At 40.3% G+C, this 23,917-nt stretch overlaps 1 protein-coding gene across 1 annotated transcript; it reads left to right on the forward strand.

Moving 5' to 3' along the window:
- The first annotated feature begins 7,119 nt into the window (after positions 1 to 7,119).
- LOC135525974 (proto-oncogene tyrosine-protein kinase LCK-like) lies at positions 7,120 to 23,801 on the forward strand. The gene is made up of 12 exons (XM_064953963.1): positions 7,120 to 7,543; positions 9,542 to 9,651; positions 12,636 to 12,696; positions 12,807 to 12,897; positions 13,067 to 13,168; positions 13,363 to 13,616; positions 13,830 to 13,982; positions 15,560 to 15,739; positions 20,445 to 20,521; positions 22,422 to 22,575; positions 22,755 to 22,886; positions 23,105 to 23,801. The coding sequence occupies exons 2-12, from the start codon at positions 9,547 to 9,549 to the stop codon at positions 23,305 to 23,307; spliced, it is 1,512 nt and encodes a 503-aa protein (XP_064810035.1). The 5' UTR covers positions 7,120 to 7,543; positions 9,542 to 9,546; the 3' UTR covers positions 23,308 to 23,801.
- Positions 23,802 to 23,917: the final 116 nt, after the last annotated feature.

The raw sequence follows: 23,917 nt of genomic DNA on the forward strand, positions 1-23,917 counted from the left end.
CAATAATAAGTGACATCCGTATCGCTGTATGTTACACCAGTGTTGTCATCCTTACCTACAAGCGTTTATGCAAGTCAGATAATCTTTGGATGCCGACAGCAGTCGCACCATTGGAAGACATAGCTTGGACTGTAGCCTACAAAAGCCTATTCCTGCTCTTTTCATGCGATCCATCAAACACATTTGTGGTCACTCACTCAGGTTGGAAAACATTTAAATGTGCGCCTCTTTTCAATGCTGATTTGAATGTCATTGAGAAAACAGAGAAGTGTCAAAGATTCGTTTTCACAACAACCTTTTAAAAAGTAATCCTCAAAGTAATCATCTAGTTTTTCGAAAGTATCTGTAATCTGATGCCAATATTTTTGCTAGTAATGTAACGGATTACAGTTACCGGTTTTTGGTAATCCCTTACATGTAACGCATTACATGTCATCCGTTACTCCCCAACCCTGGATATGTGACAGGTATTAATGCCAAAATAACATGCAAAAAGAGACCTACCTGTTCTGAATGACGGGTAGCCACTGCATCATCCATAGTTCAAATTCAAGCCCTGGCAGCCAACGGGCTAGTTTGACAATTACCTTACTAGCTAACGTTGGCTAATTATATGCATTAATGATGGAGAATGCTGGTAAATGGCTAATTACATTTAAAATCCCTCCCAGATGGCTCTCTGGATAAAACCAAAGTAATTTGCGTCTACTGCAGGCTGAATTGATTTATCACAAAGTACATTGAGTCTTTGTTAACATTTACAAGCGAAACATACTGTTGACGCCAGCAATACAAGTAACGTTACAAGTGGCAATGGAGGAATATTGGCAGGTTAAGCGAGAAGAGTGTGCGCGCGAGAGGCCTATGGACAAGTCAAGGAGCAGCAAGCTGACACAAGCAATAGCTTCGTCTTGCTGGCCAGTCCACATTGTGGGGAATGAATGCTTGGGGGATATCATTCGGCTAGCATCAAACGACTCAACGTATGAGTTACCCTCGAGAGCCACCGTCGTTACAAGAATACCCCAGCTGTATGAAAGCGGAGGAGTTGAAACATGCAACAGCTGTTGCTCTCACGGGAGAGCACTGGACTTCAGCCAGTAACCACAACTACCTTGGGGTTCTGTGCACCACATTGATGAAAACTGGAAACTGCATTCACATGCTCTGGCCTTAATGAAGACAAGAGAGGCACTATGCTGAAACGTGCACCGGGCATTTCATGGATCTAGCAAAGCAGTGGAACATTGAAAACAAAGTTACCACCGTTTGCACAGACAGTGAACACAGAGATTCTCTGGCCCAACAGAATACTAACATCACCATGCCAACCACAGCTGAATTGGAGAAACTGTAGAAGTTGGAGGCACTGCAGGTAATATTTTACCTCTCTTAGTGTTACAATACGATTTTTTGCGTGAAAAAGTGTGTGTGTGTGAGAGAGGGAGCGAGAGAGTCTGTGTATAACAAGTTTCTCACAATAAGCTGAAGTGATTTTGAATGATCTTTCACTGCAGGTACTTGCCTGAACTTCTGGGAGGAGATAAGTAAATGTCTTGCTCTGTGGTGTTGCCTGCTTTCTGCCATCTCCTTCAGGTGATGGAGAGCTCCGATGATGACCTTGTCTAAATGGTAAGATTCAAGCTGACATTCACAACAGACCTGGAGAAACGCAAGTGGAGAAAACACCAACCTCACATGACTGAAGAACGCCACAGCACTCGACCCAAGGTTTAAGGACCTGAAGTGCCTTCCCAGACCTGAGAGGGGTGAGGTTTGGGCTTTGGTCAGCAACTTGCTGAAGGAAGAGAGGCCTGCACAGCAACCTGATGAAGCAACAGAGAGAGAGCAACTAAAGAAGAAAGCTGCCAAAAAGCTACAGAATATTTTTAGTGTTTCAGTCCTTACAGTCCTATAACTCAATAAACTGCTTTTTAAAATTGAAATATCTTAATTTAGCACCAAATTTGAGCAAAAAAAGTGTGATTAATCGCGATTAACTACAGAATTTAATGCGATTAATTATTTGAATCATTTGACAGCCCTATATTAAATGTTTTGAAATCTCACAGTATCAACTTTGCCTTAGCTTTCTTTTATGCCTGCTACAGTACATTACTGCAGACACGGTCATCTGAGCCACCCGATTGGCCAGCGGTAGGCCTATAGTCTACAGTGCACTTGATTTGCTCTCTGGACTGGCCGAGAAGGCAGAGTTTGTGCCTTCAGACACATCAAATGGTTAAAAATTGCGACAGTTCGACTACCCGGCGAGCAGGGCAGCTGAATCAGTTGCAACTACCGCCTACAGCCCTATAAAATGAAATAAAAATGGGAACACAAGGCTTTATCGTTGTTTTTTTACAGAAATGTTTGGCGATCAACTAGGAATGCCTTGGAGATCGACCAGTCGATCACGATCAACCGGTTGGTGAACACTGCTCTTGAAAGTTGAGTGAAGTTCAATCTCTGTTGGCTGATATTTCTGCTTTTACTTGTCTCCACATAAACCTGATTAAACATGTTTACACTGAATCAATGACTCCTACTCTTCTGAAAACTGCTACTCATAACTGAAAATGTACATGATGTGTCTGTATGAGGGTCTTTCTAAACGAGGGTACCAGTGAGGATTTCCTACACTGGACAACTTGTTCCAGCTGCTGATAAGTCATTGATAATAATCTGGCTATTTTTTTCATGTCATTACATTAAAATATTGGGGGGGGGGGGGTCATAGCTATATTAAATCAAGTTCACGAGTTGATTTAAAACCTATATGTTTAACCCTTTATCATGTCTTGTGACATAAACCATTACTTGTCTGTCCTTGCAATTATGGCAGTGTAAATTGTCATTTATATAATATATTAAGCAGTAATCAGTTAAATTACATTGAACTTGAACCCTGTAAGTATCCTGGATCTAGCTGTTGAAGTTTTTTGTATAGAGATCTCAGAAATTTTTTGGCCTGGCAACAGGTCCTGCTTATTCACGACTAGTAAAGGCCCAGTGCACTACTTTTGTGATTATTTTATTATATATATATATATATATATATATATATATATATATATATATATATATATATATATAGAGAGAGAGATTTTTTAAATATTCACATTTTTCAGGGGGTGCTGCAGCACCCTCAGCACCCCTACTTCCCATGGCTAGGTATGCTTAATACCTTTTGAATGCGCATTTGGTATCCATCTGATTAGTTAAGGTGTGATATTTTCACACATCATCTGATTGAGGATGGAATTTTCCAAATGACAGTGAAGTGATGAACAGCTGTGGTGATAGCCAAAGTGCTGTAAAAAATATGTTCACGAGGAAATGTCAAGGACATTTTGGTGTCTCACTCATTACACTGGTGAAGACAGTTGTGCCTGGATCCAGGTTGGATCTAATATCCCCAGCAAATTGATGTTGATCATATGTTGTTGTCTGCTTGATTTAGAACAGGGTCTCATTAGATTTAACAGAGAAAGCATTATTAAGGAAATCAGTTCATGTTTCTGTGCCTAGGACTGGACACCGAGTCTAGTGTGCACAATCGTGTAGGATAGACTGTTGCGCAACACCCAATTCTATTCCTATTAATTATTCTAGATATGACAACAACACATTAGGCTACTGGATTAGGCATATCGTGAAAATCAAATCCTCAATTTGGTGCTTGAGAAGTTCTTGTAATTATTGTAGACAATTTACAGTGGGGCAAAAAAGTATTTAGTCAGCCACCAATTGTGCAAGTTCTCCCACTTAAAAAGATGAGAGGCCTGTAATTTTCATCATAGGTACACTTCAACTATGACAGACAAAATTAGAAAAAAAATCCAGAAAATCACGTTGTAGGATTTTTTATGAATTTATTTGCAAACTATGGTGGTAAATACGTATTTGGTCAATAACAAAAGTTTATCTCAATACTTTGTTAAATACCCTTTGTTGGCAATGACAGAGGTCAAACGTTTTCTGTTAGTCTTCACAAGGTTTTCACACACTGTTGCTGGTATTTTGGCCCATTCCTCCATGCAGATCTCCTCTAGAGCAGTGATGTTTTGGGGCTGTTGCTGGGCAACACGGACTTTCAACTCTCTCCAAAGATGTTTCTATGGGGCTGAGATCTGGAGACTGGCTAGGCCACTCCAGGATCTTGAAATGCTTCTTACGAAGCCACTCCTTCGTTGCCCGGACGGTGTGTCTGGGATCATTGTCATGCTGAAAGACCCAGCCACGTTTCATCTTCAATGCCCTTGCTGATGGAAGGAGGTTTTCACTCAAAATCTCACGATACATGGCCCCATTCATTCTTTCCTTTACACGGATCAGTCGTCCTGGTCCCTTTGCGGAAAAACAGCCCCAAAGCATGATGTTTCCACCCCCATGCTTCACAGTAGGTATGGTGTTCTTTGGATGCAACTCAGCATTCTTTGTCCTCCAAACACGACAAGTTGAGTTTTTACCAAAAAGTTATATTTTGGTTTCATCTAACCATATGACATTCTCCCAATCTTCTTCTGGATCATCCAAATACTCTCTAGCAAACTTCAGACGGGCCTGGACATGTACTGGCTTAAGCAGGGGGACACGTCTGGCACTGCAGGATTTGAGTCCCTGGCGGCGTAGTGTGTTACTGATGGTAGGCTTTGTTACTTTGGTCCCAGCTCTCTGCAGGTCATTCACTAGGTCCCCCCGTGTGGTTCTGGGATTTTTGCTCACCGTTCTTGTGATCATTTTGACCCCACGGGGCGAGAGCTTGCGTGGAGCCCCAAATCGAAGGAGATTATCAGTGGTCTTGTATTGTCTTCCATTTCCAGTTGATTTCTTCAAACCAAGCTGCTTACCTATTGCAGATTCAGTCTTCCCAGCCTGGTGCAGGTCTACAATTTTGTTTCTGGTTTTTGACAGCTCTTTGACAGCTCTTTGGTCTTGGCCATAGTGGAGTTTGGAGTGTGACTGTTTGAGGTTGTGGACAGGTGTCTTTTATACTGATAACAAGTTCAAACAGGTGCCATTAATACAGGTAATGAGTGGAGGACAGAGGAGCCTCTTAAAGAAGAAGTTACAGGTCTGTGAGAGCCAGAAATCTTGCTTGTTTGTAGGTGATCAAATACTTATTTTCCACCATAATTTGCAAATAAATAAATTAAAAATCCTACAATGTGATTTTCTGGATTTTCTTTTTCTCATTTTGTCTGTCATAGTTGATTTGTACCTATGATGAAAATTACAGGCCTCTCTCATCTTTTTAAGTGGGAGAACTTGCACAGTTGGTGGCTGACTAAATACTTTTTTGCCCCACTGTATAAGTCTCCTACTCCCTTATAATTAACCGTGATTTAATTTGTGATATGTTTTTGTGAGAGATGGTGATACTTTGGTTTGTTTCCCGCTGCTTCAGTTGAAGGGTATTGCGCTACTCTGTTGCGGTAAAATTATGTGCGTTTATTATGAGGAAGAAGACAGCATCTGTTGGCTTCAACATGGCTTTACATACAAACACTTCCATTAAAAATATTACCTGTTTTTTGATCACTTTCTCATTATAAAAACAGCGATGTGAGATGAATGCTAATGTGTCCCTGCGTCAGCCACATAGGCAACAGGAAAATCGGCATGTATGCATCCAATATATTTAGTCAGGCAATGTCCACATTATTCTCACATATTAGAATGTACTAATAATTTGAATTATCAATATATTCACAAGGTCTACATTTAAAAAAATATTCTTATTGTGTTAACGGCCTACTTTCTTGAAACTTTTTGCATGCTTCTTTGGGGGGGGGGGGTTCTATATTAGGCCCTATGTGTACAATTATATAACTAATACAATTGTATTACATTGAGATCCTTGAAAAGTACAATGAAGTGCTTTCTAAAGTTCCTGAAAGTCCTTGAATTTGACTTGCCAATGTCTTATGGAACCCTGCTTAAAGGATGTATAGTCCTAGTACTATGTTGTTGTCTAGGTGGAGTTATGTTCCAATCTGCATACATTCACTTTTTTTCCTCTGAGCACAAATGTGGAGCTGCATGAAAATCATTAGATTTTTTTTCCAAACCATTTTGAAATTTTGATCCCAATGTCACACATCTTTATAGAAAGCCCTAATCTGCTTCTCTCTTTGATAACCCGGCACACAGAGAAGACGCCAGCCACATAGGTCACCTGAGAACTTGAAAGTAAAACTACAAAACGATGTTTCCTTAATTTGAGTGGTTTAATGTGTGTATTAATCTCTCCTGTAGCAGTCACACTTGCACCTACTTCAGTGCACTTCCTGTACACGTTTGGGCTGACTTCCTGGCAGTACATGCTATAGAGTCTAGAGCTGCAGCCTGCCACCTCAACAAAGATCTATGTGGTCCGCAACACTCCCTACAAGAGAGGGGGATGTGACTGGAGCTTCATATTCATCACATGCTTTTACACCTTTGTCATTTGACAGTGGAACAGGTCCATGCTGTGGTCACAGTCGTGCACATCACAGAGATGGTGTGTAAATAATGATTTATGGGAGATCATCTGAGGGTTTGTGTAGGTGTGTGGATGTTTGTCAGCATACCAACCAAGAAATGAATGGTGAAAAATCAAAGCCGTTTTCAGATTGTTTTGTGACCAAGTAAACTAATCAAAACTGACTTTCTGTGGATCAGTGATAAACCACACCATTGACCAAAATAACTTGAAATAACATCTGTCATCCCAGACCAGAGCACAGAAAATATGATGTGACTAGAAAATAAACAAAATGACCTTGAGTGTGAGTCATTGTTGATTTCCTAAGACTAAACAAACCAAACAATTGATGGGTTTAATAACTCCCAGGGAATCACTCTCCATTTGAAAATGAACATGACAGCACTTTTCTGCATAGTCAATTGGGGGGGGGGGGTGACTCATTTGGCAATTACAACTTAATGTCGATGACACAGGTTTCCCCGTAATCAGTCTCATTGCGATACACAGACACAAAGATCTGAATCAAAATGGAGTCTTATCAGCTGCCTGAGACTCTACTTCACCAATCCTACCCAATTGTGACTGATGGAACATTCACACGTATTCACGAACGAGGAGAGAGGTACTGTCCTGACCCATTTACAGAGGAGGCCAACGTTCCCTGTGAAACACACAGCTGCATGGGTAGCACCTGTCAGAGCCACTGCAGAACAACCCTCAACCTTTCAACGACAGGAAGCCCTTTGGGTGGCTTTCTCTCCACTGAGGTGTGTGGACGTGCGTGCATGTGTATGTGTGTGTGTGTGTGCGTGTTTTGAAAGTACTGCATGAGTAAGTGATGAGATCTTCACATACAAAACTCCCGGCCTGAAAACCTCACTCAACATCCTATTGTTTCTTATTTTCTCTCCAAAAGTAACGTTATATTTCTAGTTGCTGTTTTTGATAAGATTTATATTTGATGAAGACTAGGTCTCTTAGTCATGGATAAAGCTGCTCTGGCTGCAGACCAGTGACATTGCTGACACCCTGTTGAAGAGCATTATATTAGGCTTAAAGTTTAATGAGGTAGGTCTTAAACTTTCTATATAATGCATCTATATTGACATGGTCTCCCTTTGAGATCGTAACTTGAATCAGGATGTACAACAATGTATACAATTGTGTTTTACAGTAAATGAGCAGTCAACAAGTGTTTAGGCTATAGTCAATATTGAGAAGAAGTTTAATGTACTGAAAAAATTACATTTAGCTTAAAAGGCAATACAAAATACAAGGGGGTAACAGGTAATTTAGGTAAAGATTGCTGAAAATTAACATCTGGTTTGGTAATTGCAATTGTTGTGGTTATTATGCTTTTATTACAGTTTGACGGACAATTGTTTAAGGTTTTTGTTTGTCAGGAAGGGATCTGGTGACCACGAAGGTCCTTGTGATTTAGTATCCATCTGTATAGCACGTAATTTAGTATGCATAATATGCATTTGGAAAATGTGATGATTTCATGAAAGCAGAAACGCTCAAGAGGGCTACTATTTTCAGAGCAGTTTGACAGATGGAAGGACATCATGTTGATGTAATGCATTAATACAGGTTCGTCATACCACTATAAGATAGCCTAAAGAGCAGTGTTTAGTGTCTACCTCTGTGTAACCCTTCTCCAGCCTTCATTATAATGACTTTCAGGGTGGATCACACCACACATAGCATTTAATGTGAAAGAAACATAAATGCCTCAACAAATGCAGCACAATGTAATGATAATAAAGCCAACCAACCAAAGCCACACACTGGGCCTTGAGATGAGGGTAGCCCCTCAGCAGCTGAATATGATTAAGAGATTAAATCAAGAGGGCATTCACTCAATGGAAAATATTGACTTTGTTTAGATTACTTTCTCTGAGAGCCTGTCAGACAAAGGCAGGAGAAATGTCACCCAAAAGCGACCCTTCTCGTCCTCCTCCATTCCGTCCCAGTGTAGGGGTGGACTGTTGCTAACGGGGTCAGGCTTTTCCGGACCCGTCAGATTTTCTCACGGATTTGTGCCCTCGGGACATGCGGCGACTCCAACTAGCCCACTGACCCTGTTACGTGAGCCAACCAATGGGATTGGAGCATGGAGCGGGCCTGAGAACACAGGGTCATACTGTACTGCTGAGGGGTAGAGCGCTCCATCCGCACTGAGAGCATGGTTTAAAACTGGATTAGTTTTATTTGAAATATAATCACATTTTCTCAAAACAAATCTGGACTATGATTCATTCCCAGATGAAGACAAATAATTATAACACGAAATGTAGATCACTTTGTGAAAAGTCTAGCAATTTCGTTTCTCAACAAAAAAGGTCACATTGAATTATATCAAAAGCATTTCTCTTCACTGTATCTGTCACCAATGTAAGTCTGTCATATCCCAGCAAGCTGCACAGTCTATGAATTAGTTCTTAGTCCCATGCAGATCCTCATCACACTACTATGAGACGAGGCGTACATGCCAATGTGTTGGAGTATTTTAATTTGCGGTGGGGGATTTTTGACATCCTGCTAAACTCCGCTGGCTGCTGTGTATTGATGTGAAGCTACACAGAAACAATAATGTAGGTTAACATCCTGACACAATTTCATATTTTTTGTCTGGCCAAGATTATTACTTTATTTTTTCACTTCAAAGATTTAGTCATATCAGGACATCCTGAGTTGTTTTTCCAGGGCTGGGGATTTAAGGGATATTAGATGTTTACAGGATGTTAACATAAAATACATGTTCTGGGCAAAAAAAGTTATGCTTATTAATGTTAATTAATTTGTTTATGTACACTCTTCATTTGATTGATTTGAGTTTACATTTCCAAGTGATTTGAGGTTGAACAGCTTTTCACTTTTAAAGAAGGTAATATAATAAGCTACAGCTATCTAGTTCACCAACTCTCTTGGGAGCCAAGTCTAAGTATGGGGCAATCAGCAACTATTTTGATTCAATCAAGCACATAAAAAAATCATACTTTGTCAATCAATTTCTTCTATTATGTAGTGATGTAAACTGACAAACTCTTGACTATGTTTCAGGTAAAATGGGATGCAACTGTAGTTCAGATTATGATGATGACTGGGTAGAGAACCTAGACGAACTGTGTGACAACTGCAACTGCCCGATTCCCACCCAGTCGGCTAAACCGGTGAGTGTGTGTGTGTGTGTGTTTGCGTGTGTAGACAGCAGCATAGCGTCTCGACGTGGCTGGGGAAGTAGTGTGGAATGCGAAGAAGAGGGTGTGATATTTTTACGTGGTCTCACAAAAAAGAAAACAACACACAAACATCTCCGATATGCATTTAATTGACATATCAATGAATATAAGTTGTGCAACCACGGTCTACCTAAAAGTGCAAGTCAATGCTTGGGAATTGTTGCCTGATGACTCGCACTGAATTATTTCAATGCTCTATCGTTCGTTACATACTTCAGTCTGAATCTGCCATCATTGAAAGTCGTTTGTGGTAACATCTTTGCAATGAAAACAAAGTAATCAGCAATTAGATTGTCTCTAACCAATCAGAGTATCAAAGCCAATTGCTTACTTCGAAAACACTGCTGGCTCTGGCCCAACCGATTGTATATTGGGACCAATCAGACAGTCCGAATGTATTCACATTCTAGAGGGATCAGGAAAGGAGTCAAATTGCGGAGAAGAAACCGATGTTTGTGGGCGTGGCGTTTGGCCGGAACAATGAGAGAGCTCTATTAATGCGGGTTAGCATTGATAGCATTCGTTTTGAACTTAGTGATGGGGGGGGGGTAGCAGGATCATATCGTAGTATTGTTTTTGGACGATATTATATCGATAGTTTTCTCTGAGTATACATTTTTTAGGTCGTGTTAGCTAGCGCTAGTTGGCTGTACCTGCTCCAAAAAAAAGAATTTTCATCCAATAGCTTGTTCTCCATCTTCTTTTTAAATAGTGAGCCAACATGTTCTCAGCACTTTTATTTCCCTGACTGATCAAAACTCATTTTTACATTTGAGTCATCTAGCAGACCATATCCAGGGCGACATAGAGGAACAATTAGGGTTAAGTGTCTTGCTCAAGGACATAGACACATTTTTCACCTAGACATCTCGGGGATTTGAACCAGCAACCTTTTGGTTACTGGCCCAACACCCTTAACTGCTAGGCTACCTGCCGCTTGTCTTTCTGCATCAGACATATACAGTGCCTTGTGAAAGTATTTACACCCCTTGACTTTGTACCAAAACAATTGCGTTACAAAGTAGGATTAAAATGAATTTTTGTCAATGATTTACACAAAATACTCTGTAATGTCAAAGTGAAAGAAAAATTCAAACATTTGTAAAAAATATATATATACAGTATATATAAAAATAAAAAACACTTATATAATTTAATATTACATAAGTATTCAACCCCCTGAATCAATACGTTAGAATAACCTTTGGCAGTGATTACTGCTGTGAGTCTTTCTGGGTAAGTCCCTAAGAGCTTTGCACACCTGGAATGAACAATACTTGCACATTATTATTTTCTTCAAGCTCTGTCAAGTTGGTAGACAGCCATTTTCAAGACTTGCCATAGATTTTCAAGAAGATTTAAGTCAAAACTGTAATTAGGCCACTCAGTGTCTGAGACAGGTTTTCCTCTAGGATTTGCCTATGATTAGCTCTATTCCGTTTCTTTTCATCCTAAAAAAAAACTCCCTAGTCCTTGCCGATGGCAAACATCCCCATAACATGATGCAGCCATCACCATGCTTGAAAATATGAAGAGTGGTACTCAGTTATGTGGATTTGCCCCAAACATAACGCTTTGTATTAAGGACATAAGGTACATTTTTTTGCCACATTTTTTGCAGTTTTACTTTAGAAACTTATTGCAAACAGGATTAATATTCTTTATTATTTTCACTCTGTCATTTAGGTTAGTATTTGAGTTTGGAAGTACAACTGTATTTTTGCACTGACTGGGTGTATTGATACACCATCCAAAGTGTAATTGAATAACTTAACAGTACCAATACAGCTGCCCTTCTTTGCAAGGCATTGGAAAACCTCCCTGGTCTTTCTGGTTGAATCTGTGTTTGAAATGCACTGCTAGACTGACAGAAAATGCATGGGGTACAGATATTAGGTAGTCATTAAAAAATCATGTAAAACACTATTAATGCACACAGAGTAAGTCCATGCAACTTATTATGTGACTTGTTAAGCAAATGTTTACTTCTGAACTTATTTAGGTTTTCCATAACAAAGAGGTTGAATACTTATTGACTCAAGACATCTCAGCTTTTCCTTTTTAATTCATTTGTACAAATTTCTAAAAACATAATTCCACTTTGACAGCGAGGTGCCCCGTTTTGGTTGACGGCGAAGTCGGCTTAAAACAAATGTCATGTAGGTTAAGCATGTGGAGTAACAAGTAGGATTCTGTGTTTTCACATACAGAAGTGATTGATTTTGATTTTAAAAAAGGCTTTATCTGTCGACCCAATGAAAACTAGTTTGAGAATTCAAACATATATTGTATGTAAACGAGATGTTGTATGTTTCTGAACGATGCTGCCTTGTTGACAACATGACCGAGCAGTGCAGATTACGGTTAGATTTGAGAAGGGCACTCCTCCCTCACCGCTTTTGCATGTTCACATCACGGGCCATAGGCCGCTGTACTTAATCAAACTCTCTCAATGATTCTGGGGAGCTAGCAATGGGAATTGGCAATTTACATAATTTGGGGGACGTTGGCTTTTGTGTGTGCAATTAATTGGGACTGTAACCATTCACTAAATGTTCTGTTTCACTTTCTCCCTCCGAATTACAGGAGATATACTAGTAGATTTGAAGTAGAGAATAGCACATGTGAATGCTATGTTGTTGTTGGCCAGTGTGTCAGCACAAAGTAAACATGAAGTAAAACCTAGGGTGTCTTTAAAAATCTTCTCTTAATATCGTTCCTCACTTTAAGGAATGTATGGTTTTTACCTCAAGTCAAATTTCCCATCATGACAGTGTAAACCCCCAGACTTTTCTCTTTACTGCTTTCATGCAAGTAACAACTTGAACTTCTATAGTTTGTACACTGAATGAGAATCTTTGAATTCAGGAGTGGAAACCCAGGTTATTTTACTGACCCTGCTTTGGTCTCATCAGTACACAGATCAACTGATCCCCTACCCCTCTCATCTCACGCCTCCCTCTTCCCCTCTACCAGGTATGTTCTTATACATGAATATGTGGGTAATTATGTGCCTTCTGCTGGTGGATCAAATCTAATCATTATTGTTTATGTTTTCCTCACCCATGCTGGTTATGGTTGTACAGATAGCCTGGTGATTGCCATATACAGCTATGAACCAAACCACAATGATGACCTGGGCTTTGAGAAGGGAGACAAGCTGAAAATCCTCAATAAGTAAGAATAGGGATGGGAGGGTTGTATGATGCAATTGACTTTTTAGAGGATGTGATATATTTGTGTAGTTGTGCAAAAGTGTGTAGTTGTTTGATGGAGTATGACACATTGCCAGTGCTTGAAAAGTATGAGATAGTGAGTAAGTGTTGCTGTTATGTCTGCTGTCCAGGGATGACCCGGAGTGGTTCATGGCAGAGTCTCTCATCACAGGTCAGAAGGGCTTCATCCCATACAACTTTGTTGCCCCCCTGAACTCAATGGAGATGGAGACGTAAGTAAATACAGTTGAATTCAATTCAAACTCAAATAACTGCATTTCATTTCACTTTAACTCATGCAGGAAGCACACACATACATTACCCAACATCGTCTCACTCAACCAAAACCATCTCCCCATACTCAACCACCTTCAAGGGAAAGGGATGTGGTTATGTTTGAAGCTCTATGCCTGTTTTTGTGCTTCAGATGGTTTTTCAAGAACCTCTCCAGAAACGATGCCATGAGGCTCCTGCTAGCTCCGGGGAATACACAGGGCTCCTTCATGGTCAGAGAGAGTGAGACAGCCCAAGGCTCCTTCTCCTTATCTGTCAGGGACTTGGATCCCAACACTGGAGACACAGTCAAGCACTACAGAATCCGGAACTTGGATACTGGTGGTTTCTACATCACCGCAAAGATATCCTTCAACTCCCTGAAAGAGCTGGTCCAGCATCACTCACGTGCGTGCTATGACTCACATCCTGTCTGAACTCCTGGAGCTATGACTCCAGTCAGAACACAATACATCAGCCAAACAATACAGAAAGCCTTGGTACCAAATACCATTATCATACCATCCATAGTGCACATAGCACAGTCTTTCTCAAAAATGTGAACTGTATAACTTGACGTTATTCAACCTTTAACCCTGCCTGTGTTGTATGTGTCTGCAGGTGAGGCGGACGGTCTGTGCACCCGGCTGATGAAGCCGTGCCAGTCCCGCGTGCCCCAGAAACCCTGGTGGCAGGACGAATGGGAGATCCCCCGAGAGTCCCTCAAGATGGAGCGCAGGCTCGGGGCCGGGCAGTTTGGAGAAGTCTGGATGGGTGAGCACCTTCAGAAAGTATTCATACCCCTTGACTTATTCAACATTGTGTTGTGTTACAGCCTGAATTCCAAATTAATTAAATAGATTTGTTTTCTCACCCATCTACACACAATACCCTACAATGACTAAGTGAAAACATTTTTTCAGAAATGTTTGCTAATTTATTTGAAAATTAAATACAGCAATTAAATATATAATTTACATAAGTATTCACACACCTGAGTCAATACTTTGTAGAAACACTTTTAGTGGCGATTACACCTGTGAGAATTTTGAGAATTTTATATCTCTAAGAGCTTTCCACACCTGGATTGTACAATATTTTCCCTCTATTCTTTAAAAAAAATCTTCAAGCGCTGTCAACTTGATTGTTGATCATGGCTAGACAGCCATTTTCATGTCTTGCCATAGATTTTCAAGCCGATTTAAATCCAAAAATGTAACTAGCCCATTCAGGAACATTCAATGTCGTCTTGGTAAGCAACTCCAGTGAAGATTTGGCATTTTGTTTTATTTAGGTTATTGTCTTGTTGACAATTTCAATAAATGTGCAAAAATGTCTAAAAACATGTTTTCACTTTGTTGTTATGGGGTATTGTGTGTAGATGGGTGAGATAAAAAAATCAATTTAAAGTCAGGCTGTAATACAACAAAATGTGTGAATACATTCTGAAGGCAATGCACAACCACAGTGGTTGATATTTTCAGATTACCAATGCATGTGTTGGTTTGCATAGATGCACCTGATATAAAGCAACCAGTTGCTCAATTGGTCCTGTCTCTCTCTGTGTCTGCCAGAACAGCTTTAGTTTAGGCTTTAGTTGTGCATTGTGTGTAATTTCCTAAATACTGCCATCACTGCAGTGCTTGTTTGAGCTGGTAGGGCCCGTTTGAGATTGATGTCAGGTATTAGCTGCATTACGCAAGAGAGCCAGTGAGCATGGTGGGCTGAAGTTCTCGCCTCACCAGAGGCTCTCTCTATATTAGTTCATATTACAATATTTCCTATCACCTCCCACTGTGACCCTAAAATCAACCATTAAAAAATAAACTCCAGTGTTTTGATAATATCTGCTGATGTAATCTGATCACTTCACACTAGTTTTCCAGTGGAGGGGGAGATTTCCCTATTGTCCAGCTCCATGTGTGTGAACACAAAGCGGGACTTTGCTGTGGGACTTTTTTATTTTCCAAATCACTCCTTCATGCGGTCTTGGCAACATACAGTATTTGTTTCTCTTAGCGATTGAATACACCAACATCATAGGGGTGATTGTTGTTTGACAACAACAAAAAGTATCCACTTGGAAAAAACAAACCACCATTTCTTTTCTCGAAATTATTTCAGTTATAGATAAAAGTAGGGAAGAATGCTTTCAATAACAAATAAAGTTCATTCTCACCATTACAGCATATGCTATAACTCGGCAAATTGTGACCTACTGCAAACTTGAGTGTCCTCAAATCACTCCATCTTACACATTGTATACTACACTACTGAGTAAAATCACTGTGATATTACTGCAGTAAACTGTATATTTACTGTATCACCAATGACCTTCCTCCATGCTGCAGGTCTGTACAACAACCATAGGCGGGTTGCCATTAAGAACCTGAAGGTGGGCACCATGTCCATGGCTGCTTTCCTGGCCGAGGCCAACCTGATGAAGGAGCTGCAGCACCCGCGCCTGGTCCGCCTCTTTGCCGTGGTTACCCAGGAGCCCATCTACATCATTACAGAGTTCATGGAGAACGGTGGGTGTCACTGTCTAGGATTACATTGTTATTAGGCCAATGGTCAATGCTCGTCTTTCAGGGTAAGACCAACTCCTTAAACAAAAGGTCAATAACCCTGATCCTATTCTATTCAGTTGTTCTTCTATTCTACTGTACTCTATTCCATGACAGCTGCTCGCCAAGCCTATGCCTATGTCTGTGCCTGTCAACATAGATGACTCTCAATCCCGGCGCTGAAAGAGTGAACAGCTAAAATAGAATCATCAAGGGAGATTCTAGAGAAACACCTGGAGCAGACAAAAGAGTGTTTTCAGCCAGGATATCGTCATCGGCTTTCGTGATCAAACATGTTAAACTGTTATTGGGTTTGCATGTTGATAAGAGTGAGAATAACAAAAGAGTGGCTTGGGTGTTTACCAGAATGCGTTTCATGAGTCAGAGCCTTTTCCCAGGCATACTGCAGTCCACTGACAATGTTAAATGGTCCAAAAAAGCGTTTTATTATAGATGCAAGATTAAAATGTAATGTTTTCTTATTCAATTATAAGATGAACACTCCTAGTTCTGGCTTAACGGTTATTTAGTGAAATGCTCATTCTGCAGAAACGCAGTACAAATTTAACCTTGTTTTTCCATACATCTCCTACTTCAGATCTTCTTGGAGGCTATTTTCAGCCTATTTTGGTGACCCTGCAGCACTTTCCTCAATTTAAATAATCAAATCAGCAAAAGTGAACTTTAACTCTCGTTTCCCGTACAAGCCGGTGCCTCTAATGTCAACACACCAAAGGGAAGTCCGTTCTGACTGGAAACGAGAGACGTCAAATAGGGGAGTGGTGATTCACTGTCTCATTGTTCAGTGATGGGACCTGTGTCCACCCCCATGGGCACGTGGCTCCATTCCAGTGTCAGCACAGACAGACCGCAACACAGCCCCCCCTATTCCCCCAGTTAGACTAGGCTATTCAGCCACTGTCCAGTGACGACTCTCTTTCTCTCTTCACACAAGAAAGAGAGAGGCTGTCTGTAAAAGGGTAGCAAAGCAAAGCCAGACCAAAAAAATGGCACCATGGTTACAGGTGCACTGCCCTGTACACAGACTAGCTGACATTGAAAACACAAGTCTTAATACCAGTGGCGTAGCTAGAAATTTGTTGGTGGGTGAGCCTGCAAAAATGTTGGTGGGCAACTAACTTCCTGCAATTGTACACATTTTGCCTTGGGGCAGAGAGGAAAATGTGCAGTTTTATAGCTCATCTAATTCTATTCTACACATTTTGCCATGAGGCTGAAAGACAATTTTACATTTTCTAAGCTAATTAAAGCTAACATATAGGTGTGTTTACTGACAAAGGCACTGGATTGTGAGCTGTCTTGTTTGCTAAATGAAGAAATAAAATAAGCAGTGGCATGGTGCATATTTTTTATTTGACCTTTATTTAACTAGTATATAGCTATAGAAGCACAGTGACATATCCTCAATGCGGTCACATTTGTGGCTTATTGGGGGTGTGGCTTTAAGTTAGTTATTTTTGGCAACCCATCCCATGATAGTGAATGTCATGAGAGGTCATCGGTTCTGTTCAATAATTTATATAAAGACGAGATGACTGATATAGGGCACTGTGTCGAAGCCACCGTGCCTCCATCTTGGCACTCGCCCACTATTGTAAAATATATTTGGGAAGCTATAGAAATGCATTTATTAACGTCTACATTTGTTTGCCACATGTATTCTATTACAGACACCTTAATGCACTTCTTCGGGATCGGTGTCCCGTCCACGGGACGGTTGAGCTAATGTAGGCTAATGCGATTAACATGAGGTTTTAAGTAACAAGAAAATCTCCCAGGACGTAGACATATCTGATATTGGCAGAAAGCTTAAACTCTTGTTAATCTAACTGCATTGTCAAATTTACAGTGAAAGAATACCATGCTATTGTTTGAGGAGAGTGCACAATTTTGAACATTAAATTATTATTATTTTTTTATTAGGCATATTTGGGCAGTCTTGATACAATATTTTGAACAGAAATGCAATGGTTCACTGGATCAGTCTAAAACTTTTCACATACACTGCTGTCATCTAATGGTCAAAATCTAAATTGCACCTGGGCTGGAATAATACATTATGGACTTTCTCTTGCATTTCAAAGGTGATGGTACAAAAAAAATACAAAAGAACGGTTGTTTTTTTCTTTGTATTATCGTTTACCAAATCTATTGTGTTATATTCTCCTACATTCCTTTCACATTTCCACACACTTCAAAGTGTTTCCTTCAAATGGTGCCAAGAATATGCATAGCCTTGCTTCAGGGCCTTCAGTTAGATTTGGGTATGTCATTTTAGGCAAAAACTACTATAGAATTCCATTCATTCCTATGGAGGACTGCTTGTACTGGGGAGTGCCAATATGTCCGGTGGCTTCAAAGCCTCTCAATGGCCAAAACATAGCATCAGCAATCCACATTGTCTTCCATCAGATAGCGCATCGATTCTGCACGCACTGTTCTGTCGCATATCTTGCAAAGGCTAATGGGATAGATCAAAAGTATTACAGCTACAATGGGCTGCCATAACATTAGAAAATATTACCTAGGTGACATCGTCTGCTGTGAACCTAATTTCTGCCTCAAAATGGTCTGAATTAATCTAAGCTAAAACAATAAATATGTCAATGATGTGTATGTTTTGTTGGTGAGGAAGTCTTAGTCGCCCCATTTTAAATCTAGCTAAGGATTATTTTGCTTCAATGAGCAGTATTTCTGAAGTTTGACTATGGGCACGAAAGCTATCATAAATTTGTCCAACATTAACATTAGTTTGCTAGCTTGCTGAACCAGTCACTGAAATCATCTTTGACTGAAACGATGCTGCTAACCTACCAGCTACCTACTTCGTGCTCCACATACAATGTTTTTCTTCCAACAAAAGCTAGCTTGCAAGCTGCTGTAGCTAGTAGTGCTAATGCTTACATTATTATGAGTTTTCATGAAGCAACTGTTCTTGCCACGAGTCATTGCAGTAGCCTCCCAAGTCAGCTGCTGTGTACAGCAGACCCAACGATAAGATTGTGGAGAAACATGCTGATCTATCTACAGACTGATTTCTGATAACATTCAGTTCCTCTTAATTGTGGGGCTGCATTTCTACAACTTCAGGGCATTTTAAACAGGCTAAGCAAGTTTTTTATGTGCGTGAAGGCAGTAAGCTAGCTAGCTACAACAGTTAGCTACACAGCTGATCAAATCACTGCACAGACGACCAACTTCCTTGCACAGAATTTGTGCAGGCAAAAGCCACCAGTTTATTTTTTATTTTATCACAATTGCAAACTATGAAATCACTGTCACACCATTAGTAATAATTTAACTAGCTAGTTATTATTCCTATTCGACGGAGAGTCATACGAGAGCACAGTGATTAGGAATTAGGAACTGTTTTCATTTTTAGAATGTTCAATATTCAAATTTGAAAATGAGTTCCACGTCCAACAATAAAGAATGGTTTAGGGACGAGCGTTGTGGATGAGTGACGCCATCTGACGTGAAACAATGCAGCAATCCAGGGTTTATATACATCATTGGTTCTGTTATATTTATGAATCAAATCTAACTAAACCAGTGCACTGCTTGCTATGAATTATATCTGATGGCCTAGCTCCCCAGTGGGTGGGCCTGGTCCCACCCATGCCTACGCCCCTGCTTAATACAACAACTTATTTTCATACCAGTATGCTCTCTCCAAAAGCCTTTGTCATAATCTCTGACTACAGTTACTATGTCACCTGCGTGTTTTTTAATGTGACCCCACATTCCCATCAAAGGTTGTTGTTGCCTTTTTCAAGACCTGACATTAGGAGGGACAGTAACAAAGCACATTGAAAAGGCTCTGTCACTGGTGCAACAACAGCTTCAGTATGTAAGTGCTCTGAGCCAGTGAATGGAGAGCCTTTGTATTGTCCTCTATGAGAGGCCTGTAGAGCACCAACAGTGCCTTAACATGAACTGTTTCTTTGTTTGTGATTCACATGCACAGACACAATTGTTGCCTCTGTTGTCACTAGAAAGGAAGGCTTGATGTTCCCATCCTCTCAATTTGTCACTCGTTTTTTATCATTGAAGACAATACAACTGGAAAATAACAGGTGTGGCATGCTTAACTTTCCTCACAACCTTGGCTTATACCGTTCCTTTGGCGCACAGACATCAAAGGGGTCCTTCTTTACTAAAGCACACGAGCCTGTTGCCCTTCTTTCCTGGAAGAGTCAATCTTCTTTTCTTAACGCATTTCCTGCTGCTTGCCTTGGCTGGCTGAGGTATTGTTCGGTTTTAATCAAACACAATGTAGAGACGGAGGAGCCATGGCCTGTCGAATAGAGGCCATGCATCACGTTGACTGAAGGTGAACGCACTTCCTGAGAATGTTATTTTCCTAATTTAAACATCTATTCTGGGTCTAAGGCCAGTTATTTATGTCTGAGACATATCTAAATGTAGTTTTAATGGCAGTGTCATTAATCTTTCTCACAAAACCTTTCACTGAACATAGAGTTTTCTGACTTAAAAGTATTTGTATCTTAAAATAATTCCACCTCCATCAATATTGCATTAAGTGCTGGTGACTGGTAACATCTGTTTAGAATTAAACAAAGGAGATCTGATGTAATGCCACTCAAAACATATGTAATTTTAATAACTTGATCACATTTTGTTACAGGCGCTCTGGTAGATTTTCTCAAGTCGTCTGAGGGATCCAACATAGCCATCAACACCCTCATAGATATGGCCTCTCAGGCAAGTTCCCTGCTCTTTACATCAATCCCAATAGCTCTCTACACTTTTAACGAGTGTCTGTCTCCAAAATTCTCTCTCACTCTTTCCCCTCCATTCGCTCTTTCAGTTTCTATTCTCTGTATGTCCCTCGTCTACAGGAAACAGCTCTTGCTATTATGAGGCTAACTATAATCTCCCGGTAACAATGGAGACCACTGTGTGAGGTTTACTAACAACCATAAGTCTATACACCTTGTCTCAAATCAACACCACTGAGTTGGTCACCCCTATCACAGTGCAATGCTATAGGTGTAACACAAATCAAAGTGACAGATATCCCGATACCTGAGAGACATAATGCATATTCCATAATAAAACAAACCTACAGCCTACTCTAAATCACACTTGCACCAAGCTTCATAAGATCAAAAAAGCAGTTGTATTGCTGTTTGAGCCTCTCGTTCTAGAAGAACAACTTACTTAGAAGTAGTTTACGGCCAAAGATGGGGCCAAATATCGGGCCAAAGATGGGAGAACATCTAACATCTAATTACACCAACATCTTATCTAATTGGGCTCCACTAACGTAATATTGTGGTTAAATTATATAACTCTCATTTAGTAATGAGACATTGAACCACATGGATGTGTAATGGGGTTACAACTAACAAAGTTATTTCAACTAACAAAGCTGTCAAAGCCGCCTGTGGCAAAGGAACAGCCTACTCTATGAATGCACTGTGAACGTATTACGGCAAAAGTATGTTCCTGAGTAATGGCTAGAACACTGAACGACATTCAGCACCATACATTGCTAAGCATGTCGATAGTAAGAACACTGAAACAACATTGACCCCTAGAGCTAATGAGTGAAAATTAAGATTTGTTTTACTTCCAGAGTGATGCGTAATGATGATATGAAGTTCATATCACATGCGCACCTCTCGGTTTTCTGCCAAGGGATTCGGGGCCACATGACACATATCTGTGAGATTCTTACATCTGAAATATGCACTAATGTCTGCATAACCACACACACACACACACACACACACACACACACACACATACGCACATTGACACACACAAAAGCGATGTAGATAGCACAGCTGGGGCATTAGGGTGGGCCGGAAAGAGAGCTGGTTGTTAGGGGTTCATAACCTGCCGGTGAAAACTGTGTGGAGCACTGAGGTGAGAAGCAGAGATCTGACCTGGGGAAGTGGGAACCTCCTTGTCACAGGAATCTACCGCTGCCCTGTCTGTCTCTTATACACACACGAACACGCACAGTATGTATCCTTCATAAATTGTGCCTTCCTGTATTATACTTGTGCCAAAATGTGTATTCTATTCTACTGAGCCAGTTACTTTATGTTCCTATTCTTATCTTTTGTTATTTCTTATTGTTGTAACATTGTCGAGAAGGAAGTAAGCATTTCATTGGACAGTGTATACCATGTGTACCCTATACGACTAATACAGCTGTACACAGCCCATCTGTAAAATAGCCCATCCAATCTATCTACCTCATCCCCATATTGTTTTTATTTACTTATTTACACACCAGTATTTCTACTTGCACATCATCATCTGCACATCTATCACTCCAGTGTTAATTTGCTAAATTGTAATTACTTCGCTACTATGGCCTATTTATTGCCTTACCTCCTCACGCCATTTCCACACACTGTATATAGACATTATTTTTTTCTATTGTGTTATTGACTGTACGTTTGCTTATTCCATGTGTAACTCTGGGTTGTTGTTTGTGTCGCACTGCTTTGCTTTATCTTGTCCAGGTTGCAGTTGTAAATGAGAACTTGTTCTCAACTGGCCTACCTGGTTAAATAAAGGTGAAATTATATATATATATTTTTTAAACAAGTACGATTAATTCTTTATGATGTACTGCCTCCTGCAGGTGGCTGAGGGAATGGCCTACATTGAAGAGAAGAACTACATCCATAGGGACCTGCGAGCAGCAAACATCCTGGTGTCTGATGAGCTCATCTGTAAGATCGCTGACTTTGGACTCGCAAGACTCATTGAGGACAACGAGTACACAGCCAGAGAGGGTAGCATGACTTTCCTTTAAACTAGAAAAAAATGGATGTGCTTGAATGTTCTAAGCGCTTTCTGCAAAGCCATGCACTCTATATACTATAGCCCCACCAAGTGTTCATGTAGAATCCATTGGGTGCTTTTGAAATGAACATGAACCCAAAATTAAACCCATTTCACTTTTCCTTATCAGGTGCTAAATTCCCCATAAAATGGACAGCACCTGAAGCTATAAACTATGGAACCTTTTCCATCAAGTCAGATGTGTGGTCGTTTGGGATCCTCTTGACAGAGATAGTGACGTATGGCCGTATCCCATATCCAGGTATTTCACTGATGCACCGCCACAATAATCCAATATTATACATGTCTATTTCATATGCAATGCATGTAGACTTCACATACACACATTCTCCACATAGCACCTGTATAATCCACAAACATCACATACTCTCTACAAAGGTGTTGCCCACAAAACCCCAACACATTGGCCACATTATTAACAAGGCTGCATCCCCATCTCTTGTCTCTTCCCACTGTCAGGAATGAGTAACCCAGAGGTGATCCAAAACCTGGAGAAAGGCTACCGGATGCCCCGACCTGAGAACTGCCCTGAGGGTCTGTACAACATCATGGACCTGTGCTGGAAGGAGAGCCCAGAGAACCGGCCAACCTTTGAGTACCTGAAAAGCGTTCTGGAGGACTTCTTCACAGCCACAGAGCGGCAGTACCAGGAACAGCCATAAGACAGACAGACATGGGGAATGGAGAGGAGAGGTCATTAAGGACATTAACTCCAACTGTTAAGACACAGAGAGATATGGTCCCAACATATATGCTTTTGATACTGTCTATCTGAGAACCATACCTGATCTACTTTCAATACACACCTAAACATTTGTAGGATGTAATTAAAGCATTTATAGTGTGACATTTTTTTAAGCTGAGGGAAGATACCACTGTACTTTTATATACTTTGCATTCCTTTGTCATTTCATGTTTTATGTTCGATTTGTACTGTTTCGATTTTTCTATTTGTATATTTTTTTTCTAAGCGTTTGAGGACTATAAATCCATGGATGATGATGCCCTTACAAAAAACACAAATGTAAGACCTACTCTGTTCATGTATCTATGGTGCCATTGATACATCTTCTTACCCGAAATGCATATGAGATGTCGATGATGATCATGCAATAAAAAGTGATATAAAACACAGAAAAGACTCTAAACAAATAAATGGCAAAAGTAAAAAATGTTTCCCAATCTGGAATCCAAAACAGTACTTATTGTGGCGGGATCTGTTTGCAACGCCCCTCGACATTGTAAACTACTACTTGATTGGTTCAAGTGACG

This window comes from Oncorhynchus masou, chromosome 32, assembly GCF_036934945.1.
Source record: "Oncorhynchus masou masou isolate Uvic2021 chromosome 32, UVic_Omas_1.1, whole genome shotgun sequence".
NCBI lineage: Eukaryota > Metazoa > Chordata > Actinopteri > Salmoniformes > Salmonidae > Oncorhynchus > Oncorhynchus masou.

Bases quoted from the DNA above. Each gene is read 5' to 3' on its own strand.
- LOC135525974 (XM_064953963.1), top strand. From the start codon at position 9,547: ATGGGATGCAACTGTAGTTCAGATTATGATGATGACTGGGTAGAGAAC. The intron at 13,617-13,829 runs GTGCGTGCTATG...ATGTGTCTGCAG, and splicing joins GCTGGTCCAGCATCACTCAC to GTGAGGCGGACGGTCTGTGC. The intron at 22,887-23,104 runs GTATTTCACTGA...TCCCACTGTCAG, and splicing joins TGGCCGTATCCCATATCCAG to GAATGAGTAACCCAGAGGTG.